This window comes from Kryptolebias marmoratus, linkage group LG13 (assembly GCF_001649575.2).
Source record: "Kryptolebias marmoratus isolate JLee-2015 linkage group LG13, ASM164957v2, whole genome shotgun sequence".
NCBI lineage: Eukaryota > Metazoa > Chordata > Actinopteri > Cyprinodontiformes > Rivulidae > Kryptolebias > Kryptolebias marmoratus.
This window is the reverse complement of record NC_051442.1, coordinates 19,761,207-19,786,797: the sequence shown is the minus strand read 5'-3', so window position 1 is coordinate 19,786,797 and position 25,591 is coordinate 19,761,207. Positions and strand designations below refer to the sequence as shown.

The window sequence follows — 25,591 nt, the reverse complement described above, 5'->3', positions numbered from 1 at the left end:
ATATAACTGCAGCTAAGCGTTAAATGTTGACGATATTTAAATTAAATAGGTACTTCTTGGGGTGTTATGACATGTTTTATTCTTTAACTTGTCTTTCCAAAACCCCAAAATGTGCCTAGGGAGGCCAAGGCAGACGTGCTTGTTCTTGGTTTGACAGAACCGACTGAATAATAAACATGAAACTGCTTATCCTCTTGTATTCACGCTGTCTATTGACCGAATATTTCGTTTCTTAATCTTGTGTCCTTGTATGGGTTCACAGGAAACGTGTTCCTTGAAATTTTAACTTAAAAAAATCCGATAATTGCAACAATCGGCCCTAGAGGCACATCTGGTCAGGTCACGTGATTATGGAGCTGGTCACGTGACGGACAAAGCAGGAAGAGTAGTGTGTTTCCAGTGCAGGAAGGCGCGTGCAGCAAAGAGCCGGGATGCTCCGTGTTTTGTGGCTTTTCGCCGCGTTTGACGCGGTGCTCCTGCTGGACACCGGCATGCTCTTCCCCCGGGAGTCCTCCTCCAGAGAGCTGAAGGAGCTGAACGGGCTGTGGGCTTTCAGGGCCGACAGGTCCCCGAGCAGGAACCAGGGCTTCCAGGAGGCTTGGTACAAAAGTCGGCTGGCAGAGGTGAGCCGGGCTTTCAGCTGACATCTTTAAGGTTTTTACACCAAATATACATAACATGCCATACGGAGCTTACAGCGTGAAGGCTTTTAGAGTTTTATCACTTCATTTCAACAGGCATTTCTGTGAGTATCGCCTAATGCCAGTAACATTTTAATTCTACTTTAGGTGTTTTATTTTTAGACATTTTTACCTTCTTATACTTTTGAAGCCACACCTTTTAATGTCGCTTTGCACGTGTTGTAATTTCAGGCATCTACAGCTGAAACCTGATGTTTACATACACTTTATAAAAAAACACAAGCATTACATTTAATCAGACTAAATCCTTCCTGTTTTAGGTCAGCTGGGACTACACAAATTTTTCCTATTTGCTAAATTTTCAAATAATGAGATGGTTTATTTTATTACTTCACATAAAGTCACAAGTTTGCACATATTTCTTTAGTATTTGGAAGCATTGCCTATAATCTGTCTGACTTTTGGGTTTCTTTCCACAATCTTCTCCCTGTAGTTTGCTGTAGTTTTGTCCCATTCCTCCTGACAGAACTGGAGGAAATGATTCAGGTTTGTTTTCTTTTCAGCTCTGCTCACAAAGTTTCTCTGGGACTGAGATCAGGTCTTTGTGATGGCCACTCCAAAAACACCAACTTAGTTACAAAGTAGCTTAAGGTTAACAAACTTGTCAGGATGCTCAGGGTTGTTGTCCATTTGAAAACCCATTTTTGTCCAAACTTTAACTTCCTGACTGATGTTTTTAGATGTTGCTTCAGGTTTGGCCATTGCACATTTTAACAGAAGCTTGTCCTGTGTCAGTAGTGCCGTATTTTACTGGTAGAATATCAAGAAAAGATGAATTATTACTGTGTACATGGCTGCCAGAATCAGTCAGATTGTGAGGAAAATTCACACTGTTGCAGGCGACCACAAGTTATAACAAATTAGGAGGAAGTTACTCAACAATTATCAGAGGAACTTGGGCGTCTGTGGCTGGTTGAGGTTAAACTAGAATTTCAAAAAGGAAAACTGAGCAACATCCGAGTTTGTTCTGCAGATTTCCTGTCAGGTGCTGTAGTATTTCTTTTATTAGATGAAACTGATTTACTGCATTACATTAATCATTAGTTGACTGATTAGACAGTGATAACGGCCCATAGCCTGTGGCCTGAGCTGCTGCCACATACATCATGTTGTTACCAATGTACACCTAGGTGCTTCAGTCTAGGCTCCAGGGTTGACCTTAACTAAGAATGTTCAGAAGTCTGTGTTGGTTTTAGTGATTCATTCATGATTCTGCTGGAAGAACCTTCTCGTCTTCAGACAGTTTGCAGAGCTTGTGCGAGTCTTGGCCACCAATTAAAAGCAGTTTTTCCAAATACTGCTCTTTAGCTGCAGGCTCAGGATCGTCCGAATACTTCCCAGCAGCCTCTGCCTTCTTTGCAGAAGTAACATGCTGAAATAATCTGAGCTTCGATTGTTACGCTTATCTTGTTTGCAAAGTGAGTATCTCTGCAGTGGCAGCACTTTGTAGATGCAAAGGGTCTATATTTCCACATTATGTTCTTTCTTCATCATACCATCTATTTTGTTAAGTTCACCAGTCTCTACTGCGTCAGTTCACCCCCACATCATGATGCTGCCACACCCGTACTTCACATTAGAGTGGTGTAAGCTTCCTCCTTTTTCCTCCAAATATAATGAGGGTCATTATGTCCAAGCAGGTCAATTTTAGTTTTATCAGACCACTGGACATGTCTCCAGAAAGTAAGTTCTTTGTCCCTGTGTGCATTTAGAAACTGTAAACTGTCTCTTTTCTGTTTCTGTGGGACTGGGGGCTTCTTGTTCTGAGTGGCCTTTCAGCTCGTGTTGGTTCAGGACTGGTGTCTCTGTGGAGAATGACTCTCTGACCAGCAAGGTCTTCAGCTTTCACATCAGAACCTGTTCATCTCAGGATCACAGAACCGTCTCCTTCCTGAGCGTGATGATTGCAGGATGTTCTCATGGTGTTTAAACAGATGAACCTTCAGACATCTGGAAATTGGACCCAAGGATGAACCAGAGCTGTGGAGGTTCACAATTCTTCTTGGATGATTCTTTTGATTTTCCCTTGATGTCACAAAAAGAAGCAGAGTGTTTGAGTTGTCCCTTAAAGTACATCCACAGATGTGCCTCCAATTAACTCAGATGTTGTCAACTAATCAATCAAAAGCTTCCAAGGCCATGACCTCATCATCTGGGCTTTCCCAAACTGGTCATGTTAGTGTATAAACTTGTGACTTTAAAGAAAGTAATAAAAGATTCTTTCTCTCATTATTCGGGCATTTTGCAAATAGAGATTATTTTGGGAATCCTGACTTAAAACGGGAAAGGTTTAATGAAAAGTCGGACACTGAAGAAAAAAATGTTTTTGTATTTTTAAACCAGTGTCTGTAAACATCTGTTTTCATCTGCATTTCTGATCCCTTCAGCACAAAGTTTCTAATGGAAAAATAACATGCGTTTGACTTTTGGATCTCCTTGATAGGAAGTGGTGGTTACAAAACGTGACTCGTATTACAATAAATGTCATGATTGTGATTTTATTGATGCATTTAGAGAACAAGACACACAAGTATAGAACCAAACTAATTCAATTCATTTTAATCATCAAATCATAACTATTGGGTTTTATTTTAAACTCATTCTACTGAACTGAAGTGCTGACATTTCATTGACCTTCTCTAGACCGGCCCTGTGATTGACATGCCAGTCCCTGCCAGCTACAATGACATCACACAAGACCCCACACTGAGAGATTTTATTGGCTGGGTGTGGTACGAGCGAGAGGTGGTGATTCCTGCCCACTGGATCGCAGACGGAGGCACACGAGTGGTTCTCAGAGTGGGAAGTGCTCATTATTATTCAGTAGTGGTGAGTAGGATGAGCACCTCCTTGAGTCATTCCAGACTTCAAAAATATGTAACACCAAGTCCTTGAGATTTGATTTGTTTGTCCCCACCAGTGGGTGAACGGTGTGAAAGTGACCGAACATGAAGGTGGTCATCTTCCCTTTGAGGCTGAGATCGACAGCGTGCTGCAGGAGAACCCCACCGTGCCGTGCAGGATCACCATTGCTGTCAACAACACGCTGACTCTGCAGAGTCTTCCTCCGGGCAGCATCCAGTACATGAATGACCGCACAATGTAATTTTTCTTGATATATTTTTTTGTACACACTTAGCCTCTTTAATCTGCTTTGATTTGCCCAAAACCTTTACTTCACTGTATGCCTACTTTAAAAAATAATTTAAAAAAAGATCTGATTTTAATTTATATTCTTGAACTGATTGCTTCAGCTCAGGCTTGATTTATGCTTAGAAATGCTTTTTTTGCTTCTGGTATGTATGAAACTTGAATCCATGCCAGTACTGATAGTTTCAGCTTCTGTCAGCACTTCCATCGAAAAGATATTTCCACATCACCTCCTCTCTTTGCTTCACTTTCTGTTGACTCTCCTATTTCTGTGAGCGTGTTTACTTTTGTCTAAACATTCACCGATGAATCAGTTTAGATGTCTAAGAATTGATTCGGTCTGCAGGTATCCTGATGGTTATTTTGTGCAAACTATCAACTTTGATTTCTTCAACTATGCTGGGATACACCGTCCTGTGCTGCTCTATACGACCCCTAAAACCTATGTGGACGACATCACAGTGGTTACAGACTTCTTGGATAACACAGGTAAAACTGGAAAACCACTCTGTAAGCACAGATCTTCACAACAATGATAATGTTTTTTAATCCCACCTTTCCTTCTGTGATTTTAACCAATTCAAATTAATGCCTGGAGTGGTTATTACCTATATAATATCCATCTTGTTATTGTCCCATTCATTTCAGCTGTTTGTTTTTGTTTTTAGGACTTGTCAGATACAACGTGTCAGTCCGAGGGGCAACCACAGCCTCTGTGAAGGTCACCTTCATAGACAAAGAGGGTCACTGTGTGGCCTCCTCCAATGAGCCATCTGGAGTGCTTAAAGTGACCGATGTGAAGCTGTGGTGGCCATACTTGATGCACGAGAATCCAGGTTATCTATACTCTGTGGAGGTAGGACAACATGCTTACATACCTTTTGTAATGTACACACATTTAACTGAGACCAAAAGAGCAGTCAGGTAGAAAAAGTGTAATTTTGTATTTTAAAGTTAGTCAGCATGATGTAGAATTGAGATCAATGAATTCAACAGGATATTTTCCACTAAAACTATCAAAAGACAGGATGCCTTACATTGCATTGAATTTTATCTTAGAATTTGTTTTTCTGGTTTGCAGTGACACAATAATGTAGCTAAGTTTGGTCAACACTACTGTGCCTTCTCTTCCCCACGAAACCCAAAGATCTTTCACATCTGCAAACAGATACAACCTGCTGCAGGTGCAGAGATGGTTTTAGGACTCTAATTAAGGCAGCACTTGCAGGGGGATATGTAATAAACTGACAGCACAACCACACAGCCCGTTTAGTTTCCACACAGATGGCTCACAGCACTATTACACCCTAATAGACCAGTTCAGCATGTTCTTAAACACATCACGCTTTTATCGAGATCAAAGCAGACCAAGTCAAACCCCATTATGCAAATGTAACACAATCTACGCAACAAGTGTATGTGTGTGGGAACAAACTTAATATTCTACAACAGTGTTGTAAAACTAGTACAGCAAAACATGCAAAAAACCCAACTTTCACACACTATTTATGTTCATTTGAAAACAAAATTCACCTCATTGTCCTTCTAGATGATTTTTTTAAAAATATTTTGTCCCTGTTTCTCAAAATGTTTTCATAACGGTCCTCAGATGACTTGTATTGTAATGTTTTTGTGCAGCTTTTGTTAAACAGCGAACTTTCTCTTAGCCTTTTCAGCTCCTTTATGTAACACCAAGTGCATCATTCCAAGTTGCTAATAAAACATAGAAAATCAAGGGTTAAGAGTTTCAAATGTTTAAATGTTGAGTGCTGGGCAGCCTTTTTAATAAGTCCGTCTTTTTATTGAGCAGTCATCTTTTCAAGAATTGCACAACAATATCTTATCCACTTCTGGCTGAAAACTGTAGATCAGCTCTAGCTCACTTTGTAAATCAGCCAGCAGCTCGTCTTGAATCCCCTAACCCCCGTGGGGAAAGTTAAAAGACACTGGGTAAAAGTCCAAATCTAACTTGGTGATCAAATTATCTGTACAAACTTAAACTCATTTGTTTTAATAATCTGGGGGACTCTGAACACCCTGGTTGATAAAATAATCTGTTAAGAGACCCAAAATAAAGTTTCTGATTGGTTTGTTTCTTTTTTCCAACAAACAGCACTTGAACATAAAACATGGAAGCAAGCTTGTGTTATATTAAGCAAGTCGTAGATTTTCATTTATTTTGTAGAAATTATTAAAATCAAATTATTTATTAATTTAGTCCGATCAGTCTCTGAATATTCTGACAGTTCCCCATTGGTAAAACTAGGGTTTGCTGTAACTGATTTCTCTTTCTGAATAAATGACTTACACATTTCCTAATAATTTTTACCCATGAAATTCAATCATTGTCTAAAATTGGGCTTCAGGTTTCCCTTTATATAATATATACAGTATATTACTATAGGATGCACATAAATAGGTGTTGGATTGTATTATCAGGGAATGACTGCTGTCTCTGTGGTTCTGACCTTTTCATTTTAACGTCTAGGTTCGTCTCATGGCTGATGATAAGAGATCTTATGAAGATGTTTATACTCTACCAGTTGGCATCCGCACTGTTAAAGTGACCAGCACCCAGTTTCTCATCAACAACAAGCCATTTTATTTCCATGGGGTCAATAAGCATGAGGACGCTGATGTGAGTATGACCAGACAGGAGCCAAACTTCTCAGTGTCTGTCATATTCACATGGATGACTGATCATTTAAGTAGAATTGTTTTGTTTTAGTGAGCAAAATTGAAATTTGGTTCAAAGACCTAATCCTTTTTATCTTCTTCCACTGTGTTGTAGATTCGAGGCAAAGGTTTGGACTGGCCCCTAATTGTGAAGGACTTTAACTTAATGAAGTGGCTGGGAGCCAACTCGTTCCGCACAAGCCACTATCCCTACGCTGAGGAGATTCTGCAGATGTGCGACCGCCATGGCATCGTAGTGATCGATGAATGTCCAGGAGTGGGCATCAGAGACATGTGAGTGTCATCAGTGCTGCTTCTCTAAACTGTCTTACACTGGTAGGAGTCATTGCATGTTCCACCGTAGTAGCAGATATAATCATAATCAAAAACAAGTTAATTTATGAAAACCTGTATTACTCTTTTAACAACAGATTAAGCAGTGCTGGATTGGTGCAGCTTGTCTGTGCTTTTAAAACATTAGCATGTTAGCATTTTGGCAGTGACCTTTTACTTTGGTTCAAGCCCACAGAGATGTAAACATGCGTTTAGGTTTGGGAACATGTATCCTAAAAAGCTAAGTAAACAACTGTCAAGGCCATGTGCACAGAAAGATTTACAGTCCTAGAAAAAATACTGACAGGTGGCTAAAGACCCATAGAATGCAACATGTTTCCAAAATGTTTTCCAAAAATAAATAACTTTATTTAGATTTTTCACAAGAGGGGGGTCATTGAATATTAATGAGATGAGATAAAAATTGAATTTTTGGTGTTGGATTCACGTTCATTGCCAGTGAAACAGGTTCTTTGCACAAAGAGCATGAAATAATTATCTCAGAAATGTCAAAAATGATCATTCAGATCTTTGGAAGTGGGGTTTTGTGAAAAGTTTAGGAACAGTTAATATTTGTTGCAGATGGCTCTTTAACTTACGTCAGTTTGACGAAATAGTTTAATTCAGCCTGGAAAATCGAGCTAATGGTTAGTGAAAGTAGGGGCAGTACCAAAGTGACTTACTGCTGTATAAAGCAACTCCAGTCTCAAACGTATTTTTAAAACAATCAAAGTATTAATTTGGTTGAAATTCCCATCATTAGTATTTTGTCAGTCGGGCAGTTCACTGTGAGATGTATGTTTTGTGCTTTGCTATTATAGTCGCAGTTTTGGGAACGCATCTTTGGCCCATCACCTGGTTGTCATGGATGAGCTCGTACGCCGGGACAAGAACCATGCGTCTGTGGTGATGTGGTCTGTAGCTAATGAGCCCGCAGCAGAGATGCCACCTGCTGAACTTTATTTCAAGTGAGTACTATGAGTTTTGTTCTCATTCAAAGGTCTGAAGCACTGAATAGATGCCCCCTTTAAATATTACACAAGTAAGCAAGATAACTTTTTTTTTAAATGGTATAAAAATCAAAACAGTTGTTAGGGAAAATTTTCCTGTTCAGAAATTCTACTGCAGACACAGCCTTCAGAACATGTGACCAGAAGGTCATTGGTGCTTGTTGTTTCAACAACTAGAGGACCCACTGGTGGACACCCACTGTGGGAGAAGTCTTTTGGGCTGTGTTTTCCCAGAGGACTCTTCAAACAGCTTACAGGCACAGAGCGGCCAAAAAGACTGCAGCTGTGACTGTGGTTGAAGTTAAAACTCAGAGAAAGAAAGAAGTCCGTTGGAAGGAAGTTTGTTAGCTTCAAGGCAGTTCTGGCAAGACATTTGGCTTCTCAGAAAGGGGAAACGAGGTCCATCTGTGCGTTTGATTTAGAAGTATATTTGCTAACCCAGACTGGGGACATTGTTGGGCATTGGAACAAACATTCTGAAGATCTCCTTTGTGTGGTCACCTGGTCCGTTGATGGAGAACTTGTCAATCACCTTGGCAAAGGTTGCTGGAATAGGAAAGCGTTCTCTGGTGGATGAGTGCGGAGGATGAACGAGCCATTCTGAGATGCTGAAGGATCTGGACATCATGTGGCTGCTTTTGCTGACATGATTCTTCAGTGTAACATAGATGACAGGAATAATGTCTGTGGAGTGGCACACTGTGGGTGGTCCTAATTTTCTAAAAGAGAGACCAAAGGCTGTTTCGACTGATGGTCAAACCAAAGATGCAGGATCAGCAGTGTAGCTTACATTCGGGTTGTGGAACAGCAGACCAGAACTTTACTCTCACACAGCTGCTGATGGGGCATCAGAGGAGTTTGTCTGTTCCACATGTGTTTTGTAAAAATGAAGGTTGATAACCATGTGTCCGTAAGAGATTTTGTGAGGGTACCAGGTTCGCTGCAAGAGCTGTGTCTGTATCTGTGATACAAAGTCCAGCGTGTTTCTGGTGCAACTTGGACTCTGGCATGGCCGCCTTTTGTTTCCAATGCTTTTTGGTGGTAATGGACTGAAACTCAAAGTGTACTCATGAGAGAAGGGTGTCTGGTCTGGGAACCTCAGGATTATGGCTCTGCTGTTTGTTGATGACATGGGCTTGTTGGTGTCTTCAGGCCATGACCCTCAGCATCCATTGAGGCAGCTCCTAGCTGAGTATGAAACGAATGGAATGAGGCCCTTCTGAGGCCATGATTCTTAACCCTTGGGTCAGGAGTGAGTCTTTGCTTCATGGGAAGTATTTAGGGCTTTGTTCACACCTGAAGATAGGATGGTGTGAGAGATGAAAAGGCGAACTGGGGGAATAAGGTTTCAGCTTCTCTTTCTTCTGTGAAGAGGGAGTCAAACCAGAAGACAAAGCTTTCACTTTACCATTCCATCCAAGTTCCAACCCTTACATATAGTGAGATTTGGACTATAACCAAAAGAATGAGATTCCAGATTTAACGGGTGTGTGACTTCTGCCTTAGAGGAAGAGTAAATGACTCAAACACTCCCACGAGCAGTCAGCTGAGACTCTGATTAGGATGCCTTCTTGACATCTCCCTTTGGAGGTTTTCCAGACATGTCTCACTGGGAGGAGAACATGAAAAGACACCAAACTTGTAGAGATGAAGTCTCCTTTCTGGCCTGGGAACACCTTAGGATGACTGTCACTGAGGAGAGGGATATCTGGGTTTCCCTTCTTGACCTGTTGCCTTCACAACTTGACTTAATAGAATGATTAAATTCAGGAATGAATTCATTCATTAATTTATCATTTGATGTACAGATTAACCTCTGGTTTATCACTTAAAGCAGTGGTGTCCAGTCCTGGACCCGGAGGGCCACTATCCTGCATGGTTTAGTTGTTTTCTGCTCTTCAGCAGGTGTTTAAGTTCTGTTAATCACTCATTCATTCAAATCAGGTGGGTCAAAACGGAGAAACACCTAAAACATGCAGGATAGTGGCCCTCCAGTACCAGGATTGGACACCACTGACATACAGTATTCTCACCTGCAGTTTGTTTTTCTTACAGAACATTGATAAAACATACCAAAACCTTGGACCCCACACGACCTGTCACCTTTATCTCAGACAGTAACTACGCCAGGGACAAAGGAGTGAGTTTATAGTCTTCATCTCAGTTTCAACAGTCTAGTGCAGGGGTAAGCAACCCTGGTCCTGGAGGGCCACCATCCTGCATGTTTTACTTGTTTCTCTGCTCCAACACACCTGATTTGAATCAATGGGTGATTAACAGGCTTCTGCAGAACATGAAGAGGTAATTTAACCACTGAATCAGGTGTGTTGGAGCAGGGAAATCATAAAACATGCAGGATAGTGGCCCTCCAGGACCAGGGTTGCCCACCCTTGGTCTAGTACGATATCACAGAATATCCGAAGGATTTAGAAAAAATGTAATATTACAATCACAAAAAACATCACTTCAATCCCCTCAGGATACGTTTGATTCTAGGTTTAAGCTTAAAAGACTGATTCAGTCGAAACACAATGAAACTTTGAACCCTGTCTCTCTGTGGTTTGATGCTAAACAACTGATCACAGACCGAGACGGTGCTGTACGCATTTGTCAGCTGTCACATTTCAAAAGCTACTTTTACAACCACACTATTACTACAGTAATATTTCTACTGGTATGTCATCACCTTAACCATAATAGGGTCTTATTCTAAATTAGGAATAACTGAAAAGAGCTGTGTAGAGTATTCTAACATTATACAGAGTATACAAACATTTCTGCACCTTAATCAAGGACATCTTGCAGCACACTCTTCTGCTTTATAATGCATGCCTTTTACTCCACAGTTGCCAGGTCTGCTTACATTTATCCATCCATCCATTTTCTCTTCACAGCAGTCATTGTGTGAGAGGTGGGGTTCACTCTGGACAGGTCACCAGAATCCTAACGTGTGTTTTTAGACGTTTGATTAGTAGTTTGTCAAATAAAATGGCAACAACAACTCTTAGCAGAGACTCTGCTTGTTGGGGAATCTGCTGTAATTAAGAGAATGCACTTTGGGGCGTATAGAGAAACCTTAGTAAAGCTCCAGGTTTTAATATTTTTATCATTTAGAATTCAAACGGGCTCGAACATCACATAGGGGAACATAAAACGAGAACAATTCATTACAGCTATTGAATGGAGTTGTAATAGGCTGTATTCATGTAAGCCTTATCAATTCTTTTTGAGCACTCAAACCACTTTTCACAGCAGATTACATTCACTACTTGAAACACACACATTGATCAGCAAACCCGGGGTAACCTGAAGTTCAGTGTCCCGCCAAGGGCCACTTTAACATGCGGGTTCAGAAAGCTGGGGTCAAACCACCGACCTTCCCTCTGATCCACAGCCGTCCCCAGCTGCAGCTCAGAACAATTTCTCCTCTTAAATACAATACGGACAATGATGATGGCACTTAATGTTTTTGTCTGACTGAATTAGGACCTCTTTTTAGAAAGCACGTTTTGTACACAGAAATAATTCACATTATTGCACCTTTTTAGTAAAGGTTCTCCAAATTCAGTTGAGCGGGACGGCAGAGGAACATGCAGGGAAAAAAAAAGAGGTAAAATGAGTTTAAGTGAAGCAAGTTGGATCATGTTCCATCTACGAGAGCAAAATTCAAGATGTTGAAATATCCTGCAGAAGTTTGTCAGTCAGCATTAAAAGACTGTTGTTCATCATTAATCTACCATGAGTTGTCTTGGCAAGGATTTATATTCAATTTCTGTTCAGTGAGGTAAGATTTATAAAACCAGACACCTATTCTTCTGCAGCCACAACTTTGTGAAGAAGTTATGAATTCACAAAAGAAAAATAAACCAGTTACTCTGCTTTCCAGTTCATAAAACTGGGGGAAAAAATGACATTTGCTATAATTTTTTAGGGAAGTAATAATTCATATTTAATCATGTAAAATCTATCACTAAGAGCTGAACAAAATGGTTTCAAAAACGTTTAGCAGCAAGTACAAAAAATAAGTTTGTGTTTGAGATTCTCTCCTAAATTACTCCCATTCGTCTTGTTTCCAGGCTCCCTATGTGGATGTGATCTGCGTGAACAGTTACTTCTCCTGGTACCACGATCCAGGCCACCTGGAGGTCATCCCCATCCAGCTCAACACTCAGTTTGAGAACTGGTACAAAAAGTACCAGAAACCCATCATCCAGAGTGAATATGGAGCAGATGCGGTGCCAGGGGTTCACAGTGTGAGGATTCATAAACTTTTCGTTTTCATTTTGGGGATCTTACTCCTGCAGGGAATTGCACTTTTTGTCAACTACAGTCTCTGGACCTCTGACTACATCAGCTCTTTCATTTGTTATCACTTGGCATAACACATTTTATTTTCCCTCTGCAGGATCCACCTATGATGTTTACTGAGGAGTACCAGAAACTAGTCCTACAAAGTTACCACAACATCTTTGACCAGAAAAGGAAGCAGTATGTTGTCGGAGAACTCATCTGGAACTTTGCTGACTTCATGACTGCACAAGGTGAACACAACTGCTCGTGTAATCCCTGCTTTTTGCAGTGGTCTTATATTAAATTTATATTTAAAAAACAGTTTCACTAAGCTTGAGGCAGCATGAAGCAAGTAGAACAATGAAAGACAAGAACACACACAGTTCTGGAGAAATACAAGTTGTAAAGTTTAAATGTTTTTATTTTAACCTGAAAATCCCTTGTAGTTTTTGCTTGACACCCTAACAAAGCTGGTAATAAAAAGCATTAAACAAAGAGGTCTATCAATCAGTGAAAGCCTTAATCAAGAGGCCAGAGGTAATCCTGACTGAGCTGCAGAGCAAACATATGATACTAAAGGTGATGTATTGCATTCATGAGGGAGTCTCCTGAATGTCTTCTGACTTTTGCAGGGTTCTCAACTTTCTCACATGAGCACAAAGGAGCAGCTTGAGTTTTGAACATGTTCCAAAAATTTGAGCAACAACTTTTCTCTTGAATTAGTCACAAAGTCATTGCGAGCGTCTCCAACCTGTCTCTACCCCATCTGAATTTTGCCGCAGCCCTCTCCGGTCGGGCTAAAGGGCACTCAGCTGTGTTTTGACCCCTGCACAGGAGCGCTCCTCTGACAGAGAACATCCAGGTGTAAAAACCATTCTGATAATAAGGAATAATTATTTACAAACTGGTCTAAATCTGCCTTTCATTTCTAAAGAGTACTCCTGCAGGTTAAATCTGTAAAGGTGGGTACAAAACGATCTGAGGCGGACAAAAAAAAATAAATAATGTGCATGGCCAAGAATACAGTTTTTGTAAGCCATAAACAGAAAAATAGTCCGATTTTTCAGAAACTGTCAGCTGAAAACATGGCTGCGTGGCTAAATGGTCACTTGGTTGCAAACATTTAAGAGTTCAGTCAGACTGCAGCTGAAAGTTTACATTTTCTCGCAATTTTCCCACAATTTCTAGTCACCGGCTGGTCTCCTAGCCACAGCTGCAGCTCAGTGAGATGCCATCTTAACCATTAATAACTATTTGACAGAACATCATTTCAAAAATCACTAAACTATCCCTTTAAAACAAACCAACTTAATTTTTGCTTCACAGTTTAAAATATATATATATATATATATATCTTTAACATTTTGCCTTTTGTAGTTCTGGGTTTTAGGGAAAAAAGAAGAAGAATAAAGTTTTACTTAGTTGTTTCCAACATCATTCTTTGGAATGACTTTTTCCTTTCATACAACCATACATAATTTAAAATGAAACTTAAACTGGTTAAGCTAAACAAATCCTTTAGTTATATTAATTCTTATTCACTGAAGCATTTCCTTTAACACAACTTATTTTCCATCAGTGTGTCCCACGTCGGCCTTCTAAACTTAACATGGTCGCCATGGCGACAGTCAGCAGCGATGGATAGCATCTTTAGGCTTCTCATCTGAATGGACAATCACTATCCTTAGAGCAGTTTGGTCTACTTCCAACTCCTTTAAAAGTGACTTAAACAAAAAACAAACATCCTGATAAGTTGTTGTTGTTTACGCAGGGGTCACTCGAGTGGTGGGGAACAAGAAGGGGATTTTTACTCGGCAAAGGCAACCTAAAGCGGCGGCCTACGTCCTGAAGGAGAGGTACTGGAGACTGGCGAATGAAACGGGCAAGCTGCCTCTTTGGACCAAGTACCCCTGTCCACTCTGACCCTCGGTCCAGGACCGGCTCAGCTTCATGTGAACTCCATGTAAAGTGTTTCAGAGTTAACACTTCAGGTCAAATCTTTACAGACCAATCAATGTGAGCTTTTAGACAATGATACAATCTTATAGCATTTTTTCCCCTTCTTTTTGCAATACTTTAGTACAGCCTATTTGAATTTTATATTTCAAAGTCAGTCTTCAGTGGGGACGATAAATATCCTGTAAAATGTTAGGAAACCATTTTTAAAGGCTTTAATGTAATGAAATAGATGAACATAACTAGATTTTTTGTAATATCTCTTTCTGCCTTTGGTTTTGCCCTCACTAAATAAAATGTTTAGATTGAACAATTGGATGTCTTACTTCATAAAATAACTTTGACTTGATTAAACAAGAACAAAAACATGTTTGGTTCAGTTTGATGGACTGAATTGAAGTTACTCTATCCCAGCTGCCTGAGTTTACCTAAACCACTACAACTTTTTGTTTTACAAGTATTTTGCTAAACATTGAATGTTTTTGCAGAAAGAAATGAAAACCTCTTTAGTGGTACAATCAACGTGTTATAACTGGCATAATGGTGGTATACATATGACTGAAGGCTGGACAGGAGATTCTGACAGGTATGTAAATAAAACAAAAAAGAAATGCTTAAATGTAGCTATTTCTTCACTGACATAAAGCACAACACATCAGATTACAAAGATACTGTTGGAAGAGAATTACCATGTTTGTCATTTGTTTTTTTGGCAAATATGTTTGAGACTAAAAAATAAATACAAATCCAGCAATCTGAATTAATTGATGTTGACAACAGATTGTGTAGTTAAACTAACAGAGTGCTTGATTTTTGCTTTTTGTCCATTACATGATTATTGACCAATGTTTGTGTTAATGTCAAGACTAAATCTAATCAGAAATGGTTTATTTTTTTATAATCAAAGGAAACTTATTGCTTGATGTAATTGAATGAGTACAATAAAGATAATTTTTACAACAATCGTGAGTTTTATATTTGTCTCCCAAAGCGTTTTTCCACGTCTCGTTATTTACAGTAAAGGTAAAGTTACTGAAGCCTTGAAGCCAATGACTTATATGGACCATATAAGTCATTACTTGAAGCCGTTCCATCAGGTTTGTTTTCAGTGATCCACCTAATAAAGGGTTGTGAGAAAAATCAAACTCTCATTCTGAGTTCATCCCATCATTGACCTTTGTGTTAAAAGCTTCACAAAAACAAAATATTTCTTTCAAACATACATTTAATAACAGTGAACTATATCTAAGGTCTGTTTACCATTTTTTTTTTTTTTTTTTTTAAGACTTACAAACCAGAAAGTCGTAGCCTTGTGAGCTGGGGGCACTGTGTGGTTGGGATGGAAAAGGGTCTGCCACAAAGTCGGAAGCACTAATTTAACCCATCACTGGAGATCAGGGGCCTGACGGAAACACCTAACATCTGTCCGAATACTTTTGTCCATATTGTGTATGTTTGCAGGAAATCTCTCACCTTAATTATCACCAACTGGCAAAATATGTTTTTGTGTGTCTGTAGCATTTGTAGTGTTTTTTTATTACTACAGATTTTAATGAAACAAAGTAATCAACAGATAAAACATACAACTAATTTAACTTTGGAACCATTTCGAGATGGCCGCCACAGCTAATCAACCTCAGCAAACACAAAAATGGCTATGACTTTTACAAGTATTGAGCTAAAGTCTGGTGAGGTAGAAGCTGAGTCAGTCAACACAAACTCCTCGTTTACTGACTTTTATTATCTTTGATCAGTAAAACCAATGTTACTCTGCTACAACAATCTCCTGGTTATTGGCAGGACAATGTCTAAACCTCAGATTAAAGTGGCTATTTGGAGAAAAAACACCATGTATTTTCATTTAAATGACTTAAAGTGACAGGTAGTTTCAGAGGGAATGTTTTAATGGTAGATCATTTCCACATGACGACAGATAAAAGTTCGCTCAGCCTTTGTCAACAGTTTTCCCATGAGATAAGCTGGATTTAAACAAATCTTCGCACCTTCCTACAAGTCATGTAACACTTTTCCATGTAAGAAAATACAGCATTTTAAAACATATTTGGCAACACAGAAGCAAACCCAGTGAGTCTTCCCCCACAATGAATTTTATTAGACAGGTTTTTGTTGTTTTTTTGTTATTTTTGTTTTTGCTGACACGTGGATTTCTATTCCTCCATCCCCTCAACTTTATTTTTTTCGTCGTTTTTACTAAAATAACCCAGAATGTTAACAGTCTATACACCTAAAGGGCATAATTAATGATGGTGGGGGAGGGGAGAGCGGCAAAAAAAGAACTTTACAATCTTATTTGAACAGTGTGTTCCTAGCTAACAAACAAGTCTAGCTAGATGATAAGATGACAATTACATAGTGGACATCAAGAAGAAAAGTAAGAACAGCCAGTGATTTAACAGGGTTAATTGTTTAGCAGTTGATGAAGTTGATTTTTGCACTGTTATTAGATATTAAATCTTTGGGAATTACCAATTTGGGATTCCATTCTCAGGAAGGCAAGCGAGAAGTGCCTGACGCAGTTAGCATTCGTCCTTTTTTTTTTTTTTTCCAAGGCTGATATTGTTGCTTATCTTTGGCTCAAGGCCTAGTGATCAGACAGAAGGCACTTTTGTTGGCATTAGTGATGCATCTAACATGGCAGTTATACCTCAGGGTCTTCATGAAGATGGACGACAAACGCAGCGGCGATCGCTTTGACATCAAGTGAACTAACGACAAAGTGATCCCTTCGACCCAACATTCCTTACCCAGTCTCTTCACAGGAACTTCAGAGATTTAGTGCAGTGACCAGAATCGTGCACCGTCAGTTCTGTCAACCCTTAATGGGGCATACGTGCCAACCAGAAAATAAAAATACACACAAACAGGTTCTGTGAGATTGACTTTTCTGAAGGAAGATGTGAATTCTTAGAAGACTTTCTTAGGAGCTCTTAAGACACAATGAAAACATTTAGGTTGCTCAATGAAGGACAACACAGATTTGGAACTCCACTGGTTTTTTCCAACATTACTATCAACAATGTTCCTGTAAATGGCAGCAAAAAAACAAAACAAACAATGTCTAAATAAGCTCGTATTTTTCCAGGCAGCCATTGGTTCCATTTTTCTTTAGCAAAAACCTAAAATGTGTTTACCGACAAACTTAGATTTCAAACACTAAAGTGAACATTTGTATAAAAGCAATTCAAGCTCATTCGCATTATTTCTTTAACAGCCCATTGCAGGTCCCAAAAACGTCAAACGTGGAAACTGTAAAACAGTAGTGTTACCCATCAGAGTGATACATAATTTACTTAAAGGACAAAAATGAGATGAACAGTTTATTAGAGAGAAAGAGAAAAAAAAATCTGCCTGGAAAATAGGGGGAAATCTTTGATAATGACTAAAATGCACAGTTTAAAGAGTGGTCAACCGACCCAAACGTGTAGAAATAAAAGGGTAAGAACAGAAATAATTGTAAAAAAACAAGTATCGCCTTAATTTCAAGAGTGCTTCATCATCAAAAACTACCGTCCAAACTTCACCATTCCTTGTGTTTGATGACAGAAGACTGTAGGAATGCAAGATCTACTGAAATATGAACCACAGAAAAGCCAGACTATAGCAGATAATACAATGACAATTACAGCTCTTTGAAGGTGTGTAAATTTGTCTAATGGCTGGATCTGTAAAAGGATGGACCTTGGATGAAAACTCGTCTCCATGAGCTGATTCGGTGTGACAGAAAACATCGAGGAACTTGACTATCTCTGAGAAAACAAACAAACATATGGCTTCACACGATGTCTTGTTTTCTTAGCCAATCTTACTACTTGGTTTACTTGCGCGGTTTCCAAAGCATTAGTTTTGTTCACACCCTGAAAATGAACCGTAACTCAACTTGATCGGATCACTGCTACTGTTTGACTGGATGTACGCGGAAAGCTCGGCGAATATTAGTGTAACCGCCAGGCGAGTGGACTCCTCGGCCGCCACGCCCCTCCGCCCTTGAGCAGACAATCACAGTGTAGCAGGCTTTTGCTACCTCATGAGACTCGGAGGAAGGGAGAAACACTTCACTGGTATCTTCATTTACAAAACTGTGAACGTAAAAATAAAGCCATGCCCCGTGTGACGATAAGACAATGGAGGGGGGGAAAAAATAAAACGAAACACCCGTTGACATTACCCACCCGAAAACACTTACAGAAAGGTAACACTCCTTTAGGCACGTAAGTCTCAATGATCCCCACTTGTGTGGAGGTCAGGAATGCTTTTCACACACAACAAACAAAAGAGAAGCGAGTGCGCCTTTATGCAAACTTGATAAAAGACACTTCAGATGAAACTATACCCGCTCCGAACATCTGAACCGGACCAGAGTGGCGGGAAGGAGGAACGCAGCGAGCGCATCCTCGGACCCCTTCCAGCCAACTGTGACCAAAGGTCGCCTCGTCTTACAGACTCACAGTCGTCTCCTCCTGCTTAGCGTTTGTCGGCTGTTTTAATCGCTGTGTCGACACTAAAATAAAAAATAAATCACGATCTAGCCTGAAATATTGCTCAGCAGCTATTTACAGAGTTGCAAAAACGAACAAAACAATCCGAGTGATCTAGACACAATACCTCACATTGTCCTGTGTTTGTTTTTAGTGGTCCTTGTCAAAAAGAAATGTACTACAAAGTATAAACATGGAGGAAAAAAAAATACTCAATATAAACGCTAATCATTTTCAATAACCCTCTTCTCATCCTGCCATGGAACCTCATGTGAAAACTTGACTAGATGAGTGTTGTGTTTTGTTTTTTTTTCTAGATTTGGGACAATTAATCAGCTCCGAGATGATCTGTGCAGTAATAGAACATTTCTAACAACTTCAAGTACACCGTTTGAAAAATAAAATTAAACGAAAAAAAAAAAAAGTCCTGTTCTTCTTCCACTCTGCGATCCTTTAAGTTCAAATGAAAGCCGTCCTCCATCAGTGTACTGTGGACTTCTGCCTCAGCTTGTCGGGGGTGTTGCGTTTCGCCTGCGCGCACACACACATACACACAAACACACAGCCAGCCCCTTAGGTGAGTGTATGAGGTTAAACAAGGCAGGGAGGAGAAAAAAAAAAGGTTTTTTTTCACTTACAAGTCCTTCAGTGTTTGCAATCAATATTGAGATGTCAGGCCCGACATTTATGGTATTTTCTTCATTTGTTTTGAACACACAGCAGAAAAAAACATTGTTTGGAAGCAAGGTCTCCTGGTGGCAAGTCAAATGTTCAGAGGTCACGTTCTTTTTTTGTTGTTGTTGTTGTTGTATTTTTCTGGCCGTTCCCGGCAGCTTTAGTCCTGCTTGGCCTGGAGCTGCTGCTTCCAGGCCTCGTTCAAGTAAACCAGTCGCTTGTAGTTGAGAATAAAGAGAATGAAGTTCAGCGCGTACGTGGTGATGCAGATGATGCAGAAGTCCTTTAGGACAAAGTAGAGGATGTAGCCCAGGTAGAGTGAGCCCACCACTGACAAGATGGACGTCATCATGAGAAAAAGGGCAGCCATTGCACTGACAGTCATCCCTATGACAAGAAACACAAACTAGAGCTTAGCAAACTGAAAACACAAGCATCTTAATGAGTTTGCTTATATATATATATATATATATATATATATATATATATATATACACACACACACACACATACATGTGTATGTGTGTTATGTACCTCCTCGTGATGACGATCAGCTTTAATACTCAGCAGACTGGTCACGTTCTTCTGCTGTCACATGAGGCGCAACAAAAAGTTCCTTAATTTAACCCCTGGACTCTCTAAGCGTTTGGGTTTGGTGTACTTTAGCAGAATTAAAACCACCCTAAAAAGTTACGGGTTCTCACTTCCCTGACAAAGTTATTTTTTGCGCCGTTTCACAGTTTTCCCTATCAAACTGAAAGCATCCATTATTGACAGTTTTTGGTGCATCTGAACGAGAGTGAGCAACACGAGCGAGTGATCCCAAAGGTATGAATAGACAGAGGGGCTTTGTGGTTCAAAAGGCTCAATGTGAAGCATAAATGTTCAACTGTAGATCTTAAACTATTTACAATATATGGGGAAATATATAAGGGGAAAATTCATCAGCATCTGTGTTGATATTTAGCTGGATTACCCTAACATTAAACTGAAGTTTCTCAGCTGATTTTACAACAAATTTGCTGAATTCTGCTACCTACTGACATTAATTTAATAAAGCAAATTAAAGATTATGTGCTGAAGTAGCACTGCACAGCTTAGGAATTAAAAAAGTACAACTACTTTATGTTCTGCTATGTCCAATCTGGACACTGATCATTGATTAAATCTAATTTACGCACAGTTTGGATGATCTCAGTCAATCAGACCCGGTCGATCCTTCCTGGGTGATCTGACTGCCTTCAGATAGTGCTAAATACAGGTTTGAACAGTCTCAATGTGCATTTAAAACCTTTGAAGTAATCTGGACCCTCTATTATCCACACTTAATAGTCTAATTTGTCCTGATCCCCACTGTAGGACCTCCTACTGAACTGACCTGACCCCACACAGCAGGGTTACTATTTAGTTAATTAATTAAAAAAAGCCCTCTTTAGCTGTCTGCTTATTAAGGATAATTAAACAGCCATCCTTGGAAATATCTTGAAGATACAACTTTTTGGGTTAAAGGTTTTCTTAAACTGTTATTGAGAGCCCTTCTCAATAAAAATGTCTGTTTTGTCAAGATTTTATTTAGCAGAGTGGATTACCAAACCGCTAAATGGTGAGTTTTTCCTTAGTTAAATATATGTTCTGATTCTTTTACAGCTGACTGGACCCCCTTGTGGTTTCTCTAAGCCAGGGGTGGGCAACCCTGGTCCTGGAGGGCCACTATCCTGCATGTTTTACTTGTTCCTCTGCTCCAATACACCTGATTTGAATCAATGGGTGATCAACAGGCTTCTGCAGAACATGAAGAGGTAATTTAACCACTGAATCAGGTGTGTTGGAGCAGAGAAACAAGTAAAACCAGCAGAATAGTGGCACTCGAGGACCAGGGTTGCCCACCCCTGCTCTAAGCTATAATGTGCTGTGTCCATCACAGAGCAACAACCTGAGCAGCATTATGATGCATTATATGCACCTAACTAAACATTGTGCTGATATTCTGTTCACAGAGAAGCTGTGTAAAGCAGCATTGTTTTAATGTAGAGGTTAAAATCTTCAGCCTTTGCCACTGAGCTCTGTGAAATCTCTAATCACCGTGTGCTAATTTATTTTTCCTATAGTGCATTTGTTATGTAATTAAGTCTAATAAAAAGTTTTGAAAAATACCTCCACAAAAATGCAACTCAAGTGACTCTGAACCATGTTAATGGCAAAATAATACCATAATTCAGATGTCTGAATGTATTGTAATTTTCCCAGAATCACATGCACATCCGTGCATGTTTCTTTGCACGGATGTGCATGTGGCAGATAACTGAAATCGGATTGCTCCGTGCACATCTTTGATACCAGGTGTGAACACTCGTTCTTAGAGCTGAGCACTTGTGACTGAATCAGTCAGAACATATGTTAATGCTAGGTGTGAACAGGGCCCTCCAGAACAATCAGTCTTGAAACTAAGTGGCGCCATCTGCAATATGGAAATCTTGACCCGCTGTGGCAGCTTGGTTTAACTGGGCTGCTGTTGTGTTAGTCAAATGAGTCGTAACTGTTGTGGCTAAAAGGACCTCTTGTTCGGTGCCAGGCCCAGGTGGCCATGCAGGCCTACAGGCCATTCTGCAAGGAAACCCGTCAAATTGGCACAAGTGAGTCAGCACCACCACCGATGTGCTGAGAGGAAAGGAGGATTTATCTGTGAGCACAGTTTAAGACAAAAGGTTCAAGCCGTAACAAGTCACACGTCAGGAGAAATGTTAAGAATTGCTCCTCACAGTGTGTGTTGTGACAAATAGCATGTTTATGAGTCAGACCTAAAAGGATCTATGAAACCAAAGTTCATGCAGTTTGCTTTATACAGTGTCACCCAACATGATACCAGCATCATGTCAGTCAGGTTTGTTCAAATGCAGCTGCAACAAAAGATGGCAAACAGCAAAGTCAGCATTTGTTGCCAGAGCAAAGGCTATGATGGAGTGTTAATACGTTACTTCCACTAAAAAAACATCTTACCTAATAGGAGCTGAAAGGCATAAAAGACAATCCCGTAGACACTGTTTGGTTGGTTCAGCGCGCTCTCATTTCCAAATATTGAGCCTAAGAGTCCAAATCCTCGACCCCACCTAAACAGGAAAACCACCAGCAAAGAACAGAGTGACAACTTTACTTCAAGAAGACTATACAATCAAATGGTAGCACTGTGCAACTCAATGAGACACACCAAAGGAGTAAAGACCATGACAGAAATGTAAATGAAGATCATCTTATGTTGAGAAATAAAAGTTACAGCTCTGGTTAAATCTTGAAAATAACGTAATCCACAATAATAGTTCTTCGTCTGTTAGGGCTCCGAGTATAAGTTGTGATTGACTCTCAGCTACTACCACATCGAAATGTAGCTCAATATCTGTTAAAAAAAGAAGAAAGTTGTAGCCATTTTTGTGTCTGCTAAGGTCAATTAGCTGGCTCCCATCTTAAATTCGGTTGACTTCAAATCTTAATCAGCTGTAGATGTTTATCCACTGAATACTTTTAGAGTTTCCATAAAATCGTTTGTGAGAAATTCTAATAATAAAACACACGTGCAGAGACATAAGCAAAAACATTTATTGCCTGCCTTTTGGCAGTGGGCAATAACAATGTAATTAAAAAGAAATAAATATATAAAACACCAGATTCAAAATCAGCTGATGTTATCTCTCCTTAGTGCAATACACATTGCTGTGATTACAATGTGGAACAGAAAGATTAAAGTTTCTCTCAGTGCAGTTCAGCAGTGAAATGTTACTCCACCTCCCCCACGTGGGGAGGGGGTGGGGGTATAAAAAAGAAGAAATCACGCTGTTCTGCAATGCAAATGCATTTAATTTCTGCATCATTCAGCAAGATGTATGTGTAATCCAGTGGATGAAATCCTCTTCACATAAGAAATCCTGACCAGCAGCTTAAAACATGAACAACCAATCACTGGGTTATCAATAAATCAATGAGAAAATGTCAGCATTCCAGGCTTGACGTCTTGGAGACAAATCTAGAAAGCCTAAGTACACAATTTTTAAAAATATAGATTAAACTTTCTGTTCTTCTATTCAAGTAAATCACTTCTAAACTAAGTTTCCTCATTTGTCCCAATGCATGATTCTGCTGTCTCGGAAATAATGTTAAAAGACCAATGTTTCCAAGCAAACTGTAACTTTTTAATAATGTAAACAGCATAACGTGCATTATATTTTTAGAAATATATTCCACTTATAGCTGTTTTAGTGCTTCTTCCCTTTGTGCAGAACATTAATTGAAACACTGATGTAAAGACGACTGTGATTAATCATTACAAATAAAGAAATCATGAAAGAAATATATGGTTTATACGCAAGAACTCAGCTGACATTTGACAGCCTAAAAAAAACGACTGATAAGACTGGTAGGATCATTCTTATCAATGAGTTATAACAAACAATAAGTTGTAGATTAGGCTGTCTGTGGCGTCTTACTGAGTGGGATTTTACTGAACTCATTTGCAAATCAATGGCCCCTTTAAAGCTGATCCAGCAGCTAAAGTGTTCTTACTGAAAAAGTGTTATTTGAAGAATGTAAACTTAACTTAAACAAGAGACAGCATGTGGCCTTTTTGGTAAGCCTACTTGTATAAAAAAGAGAAACACTGTGATAGATGTGTTGAGCTATGGCTACATATCAAACTAGTAACAGTGTTTGAGTTAGAGCTGGGGGGAGCACAGTCCCTGTTAAAGCTAGTTTTAATGTCCCTGTAGGGAGCCAGGATGTGCGCTTTAACCTCAAGGTCTGTCTGCTTTTTAATGACAGCTGATGTGGCCTCTGTCCAGATGGGGAACCTGGGTAAATCCAGGAATGTTTTAACCACAAGAAATGCTAGTTTTGGTCAACGGAGCATCTTCAACGTCCAAAACACAAACTAGTTTACCCAAGCTGTTAATTCCAGTACCAAGGTTGGTGTTACACGTGTGTACGGAAGACAAGACTCGTTATTTGACAGTGCTGACGTCTCTCTGTTGATAGCAAGGCGCTCAGAAGTGGCTGAAATACTCATGCTAACAGTTAGCAAAGTTAGCTTTGGCAAGCTAAGCGGCTAATGCTGTGCTTAATAAATGACCAGTAACCAGTTTACTTGGTTCAGGCAGGTTATCCAGTCACTAAAACTCTTTCGTCACAGCTGTAGCTGAACCGTGGTTTTACAGGTAACCTTTGTGGTACAGCTATCAGAGTAATGCCAGTTTGAAGCGCGCAGCCCTTCACTAAGCTTCATTGAGCGCCAGAGAAGGCGCTCTTTGCTCAATTCAAATTACCTTGAGCTGAACACTTTGGAGCAGCTGACGGAGCTGCTGACGTCGCACAGGGCTTCATAACTCGGATCCCGCTCCTTTTCCCTCTCGACGTGAAAAGCGTACAGGGACAGCAGTATGCCCAGGAGGCAAACGACGAGCCTGGCTATTCTTTCCCACCGAGGGGTGGACACTCTGAGGACGGGCGCCGCCATCACTCTCCGGCCTAGCTGGAGACACGCATACAGACTCAGCGAGCTCTCCTGAGACGGAGCGGCGACGTGGAGATGCGTCATGACGTCAGTAACGTAAGGGGCGGGGCCGCTGTGCACAGCATCAAAACAAACCAGTCCATTACCTGTGTGTTAGGGTCATAATGAGGAGGAAGATTTTTGTTTGTTGAGTTTCAACTTTAAAGTCGCACGTTGAGTAAAAAACATAGATATATTAAAAGGTACTCACTGCAAAAGCAGGAAGACTGGACAAAAAAACTTAATCTGCACATTATTTTCTCCTATCATTTGTTAATATGTACTTAAACTGCAAATCTGTAAGCAAAATTTGACTGAAAACAGATCAAACACTAAACTTACTGGTTTAGCAGAAGTTTCCCCAAAGCCAGACGTGTTTGAACGTTGATCTCAGCCTTTATGGCGCTCCACTGCTATTTAGTCTTATGTTTCAACCTAAATGTCTTCTCCTCAATTCTACGCTTGAACAATTTTGCCATATTTGCTTACCTACACAGACTACAGCCAGCCTGATGTGGGTCAACACTTGTCTCAAGTATCCAGGTGGTTTTCAGTGGATTCAGTGCTTTGTTTACACTTAGTGTGGACCCACATTTCAGGATTGCACTCAATGTATCTGGAAAACCACCGGAGTAAACTCTTTCAAACTGCACCACTTGATATAGTTCAGAATAACCCTTTTAATGTTTGCTTTTTTACTTTGCAGTGAGTACTTTTAATAAATTTTAGTTGAACCAGTTCGAGGTGAACTGCATCTGTTTCAATCCTTCA

General features: G+C 39.9%; 2 protein-coding genes across 3 annotated transcripts; one reads left to right on the top strand and one right to left on the bottom strand.

The window, feature by feature from the left end:
* Positions 1 to 380: 380 nt before the first annotated feature.
* On the top strand, positions 381 to 15,080 carry LOC108233834 (beta-glucuronidase). Its single transcript, XM_017412535.3, has 12 exons — positions 381 to 623; positions 3,345 to 3,530; positions 3,622 to 3,803; positions 4,198 to 4,340; positions 4,520 to 4,707; positions 6,340 to 6,489; positions 6,643 to 6,821; positions 7,682 to 7,828; positions 9,926 to 10,010; positions 11,947 to 12,123; positions 12,276 to 12,411; positions 13,932 to 15,080. The coding sequence occupies exons 1-12, from the start codon at positions 432 to 434 to the stop codon at positions 14,081 to 14,083; spliced, it is 1,917 nt and encodes a 638-aa protein (XP_017268024.1). The 5' UTR covers positions 381 to 431; the 3' UTR covers positions 14,084 to 15,080.
* A 1,551-nt stretch (positions 15,081 to 16,631) lies between these two features.
* On the bottom strand, positions 16,632 to 25,566 carry vkorc1l1 (vitamin K epoxide reductase complex, subunit 1-like 1). Of its 2 annotated transcripts, XR_001808501.3 has the most exons (4): positions 24,594 to 25,566; positions 22,285 to 22,394; positions 19,251 to 19,674; positions 16,632 to 19,143 (listed from the first exon to the last, which is right to left on the bottom strand). XR_001808501.3 is itself a non-coding variant. In XM_017412553.3 (3 exons), the coding sequence occupies exons 1-3, from the start codon at positions 24,863 to 24,865 to the stop codon at positions 19,448 to 19,450; spliced, it is 609 nt and encodes a 202-aa protein (XP_017268042.2). In that variant the 5' UTR covers positions 24,866 to 25,566; the 3' UTR covers positions 16,632 to 19,447. The 2 variants fall into 2 exon arrangements, 1 of the variants encoding a protein (XP_017268042.2); XM_017412553.3 differs by having other exon boundaries at positions 16,632 to 19,674.
* Positions 25,567 to 25,591: the final 25 nt, after the last annotated feature.

Coding starts and splice junctions, on each gene's coding strand:
- LOC108233834 (XM_017412535.3), top strand. CDS start 432: ATGCTCCGTGTTTTGTGGCTTTTCGCCGCGTTTGACGCGGTGCTCCTG. Junction 3,531..3,621: donor CTCATTATTATTCAGTAGTG/GTGAGTAGGATG, acceptor TGTCCCCACCAG/TGGGTGAACGGTGTGAAAGT. Junction 6,822..7,681: donor GGAGTGGGCATCAGAGACAT/GTGAGTGTCATC, acceptor TTGCTATTATAG/TCGCAGTTTTGGGAACGCAT.
- vkorc1l1 (XM_017412553.3), bottom strand. CDS start 24,865: ATGACGCATCTCCACGTCGCCGCTCCGTCTCAGGAGAGCTCGCTGAGT. Junction 22,395..24,593: donor TCCAAAGTGTTCAGCTCAAG/GTAATTTGAATT, acceptor TTTCCTGTTTAG/GTGGGGTCGAGGATTTGGAC. Junction 19,675..22,284: donor TGCCTTTCAGCTCCTATTAG/GTAAGATGTTTT, acceptor TTCTTGTCATAG/GGATGACTGTCAGTGCAATG.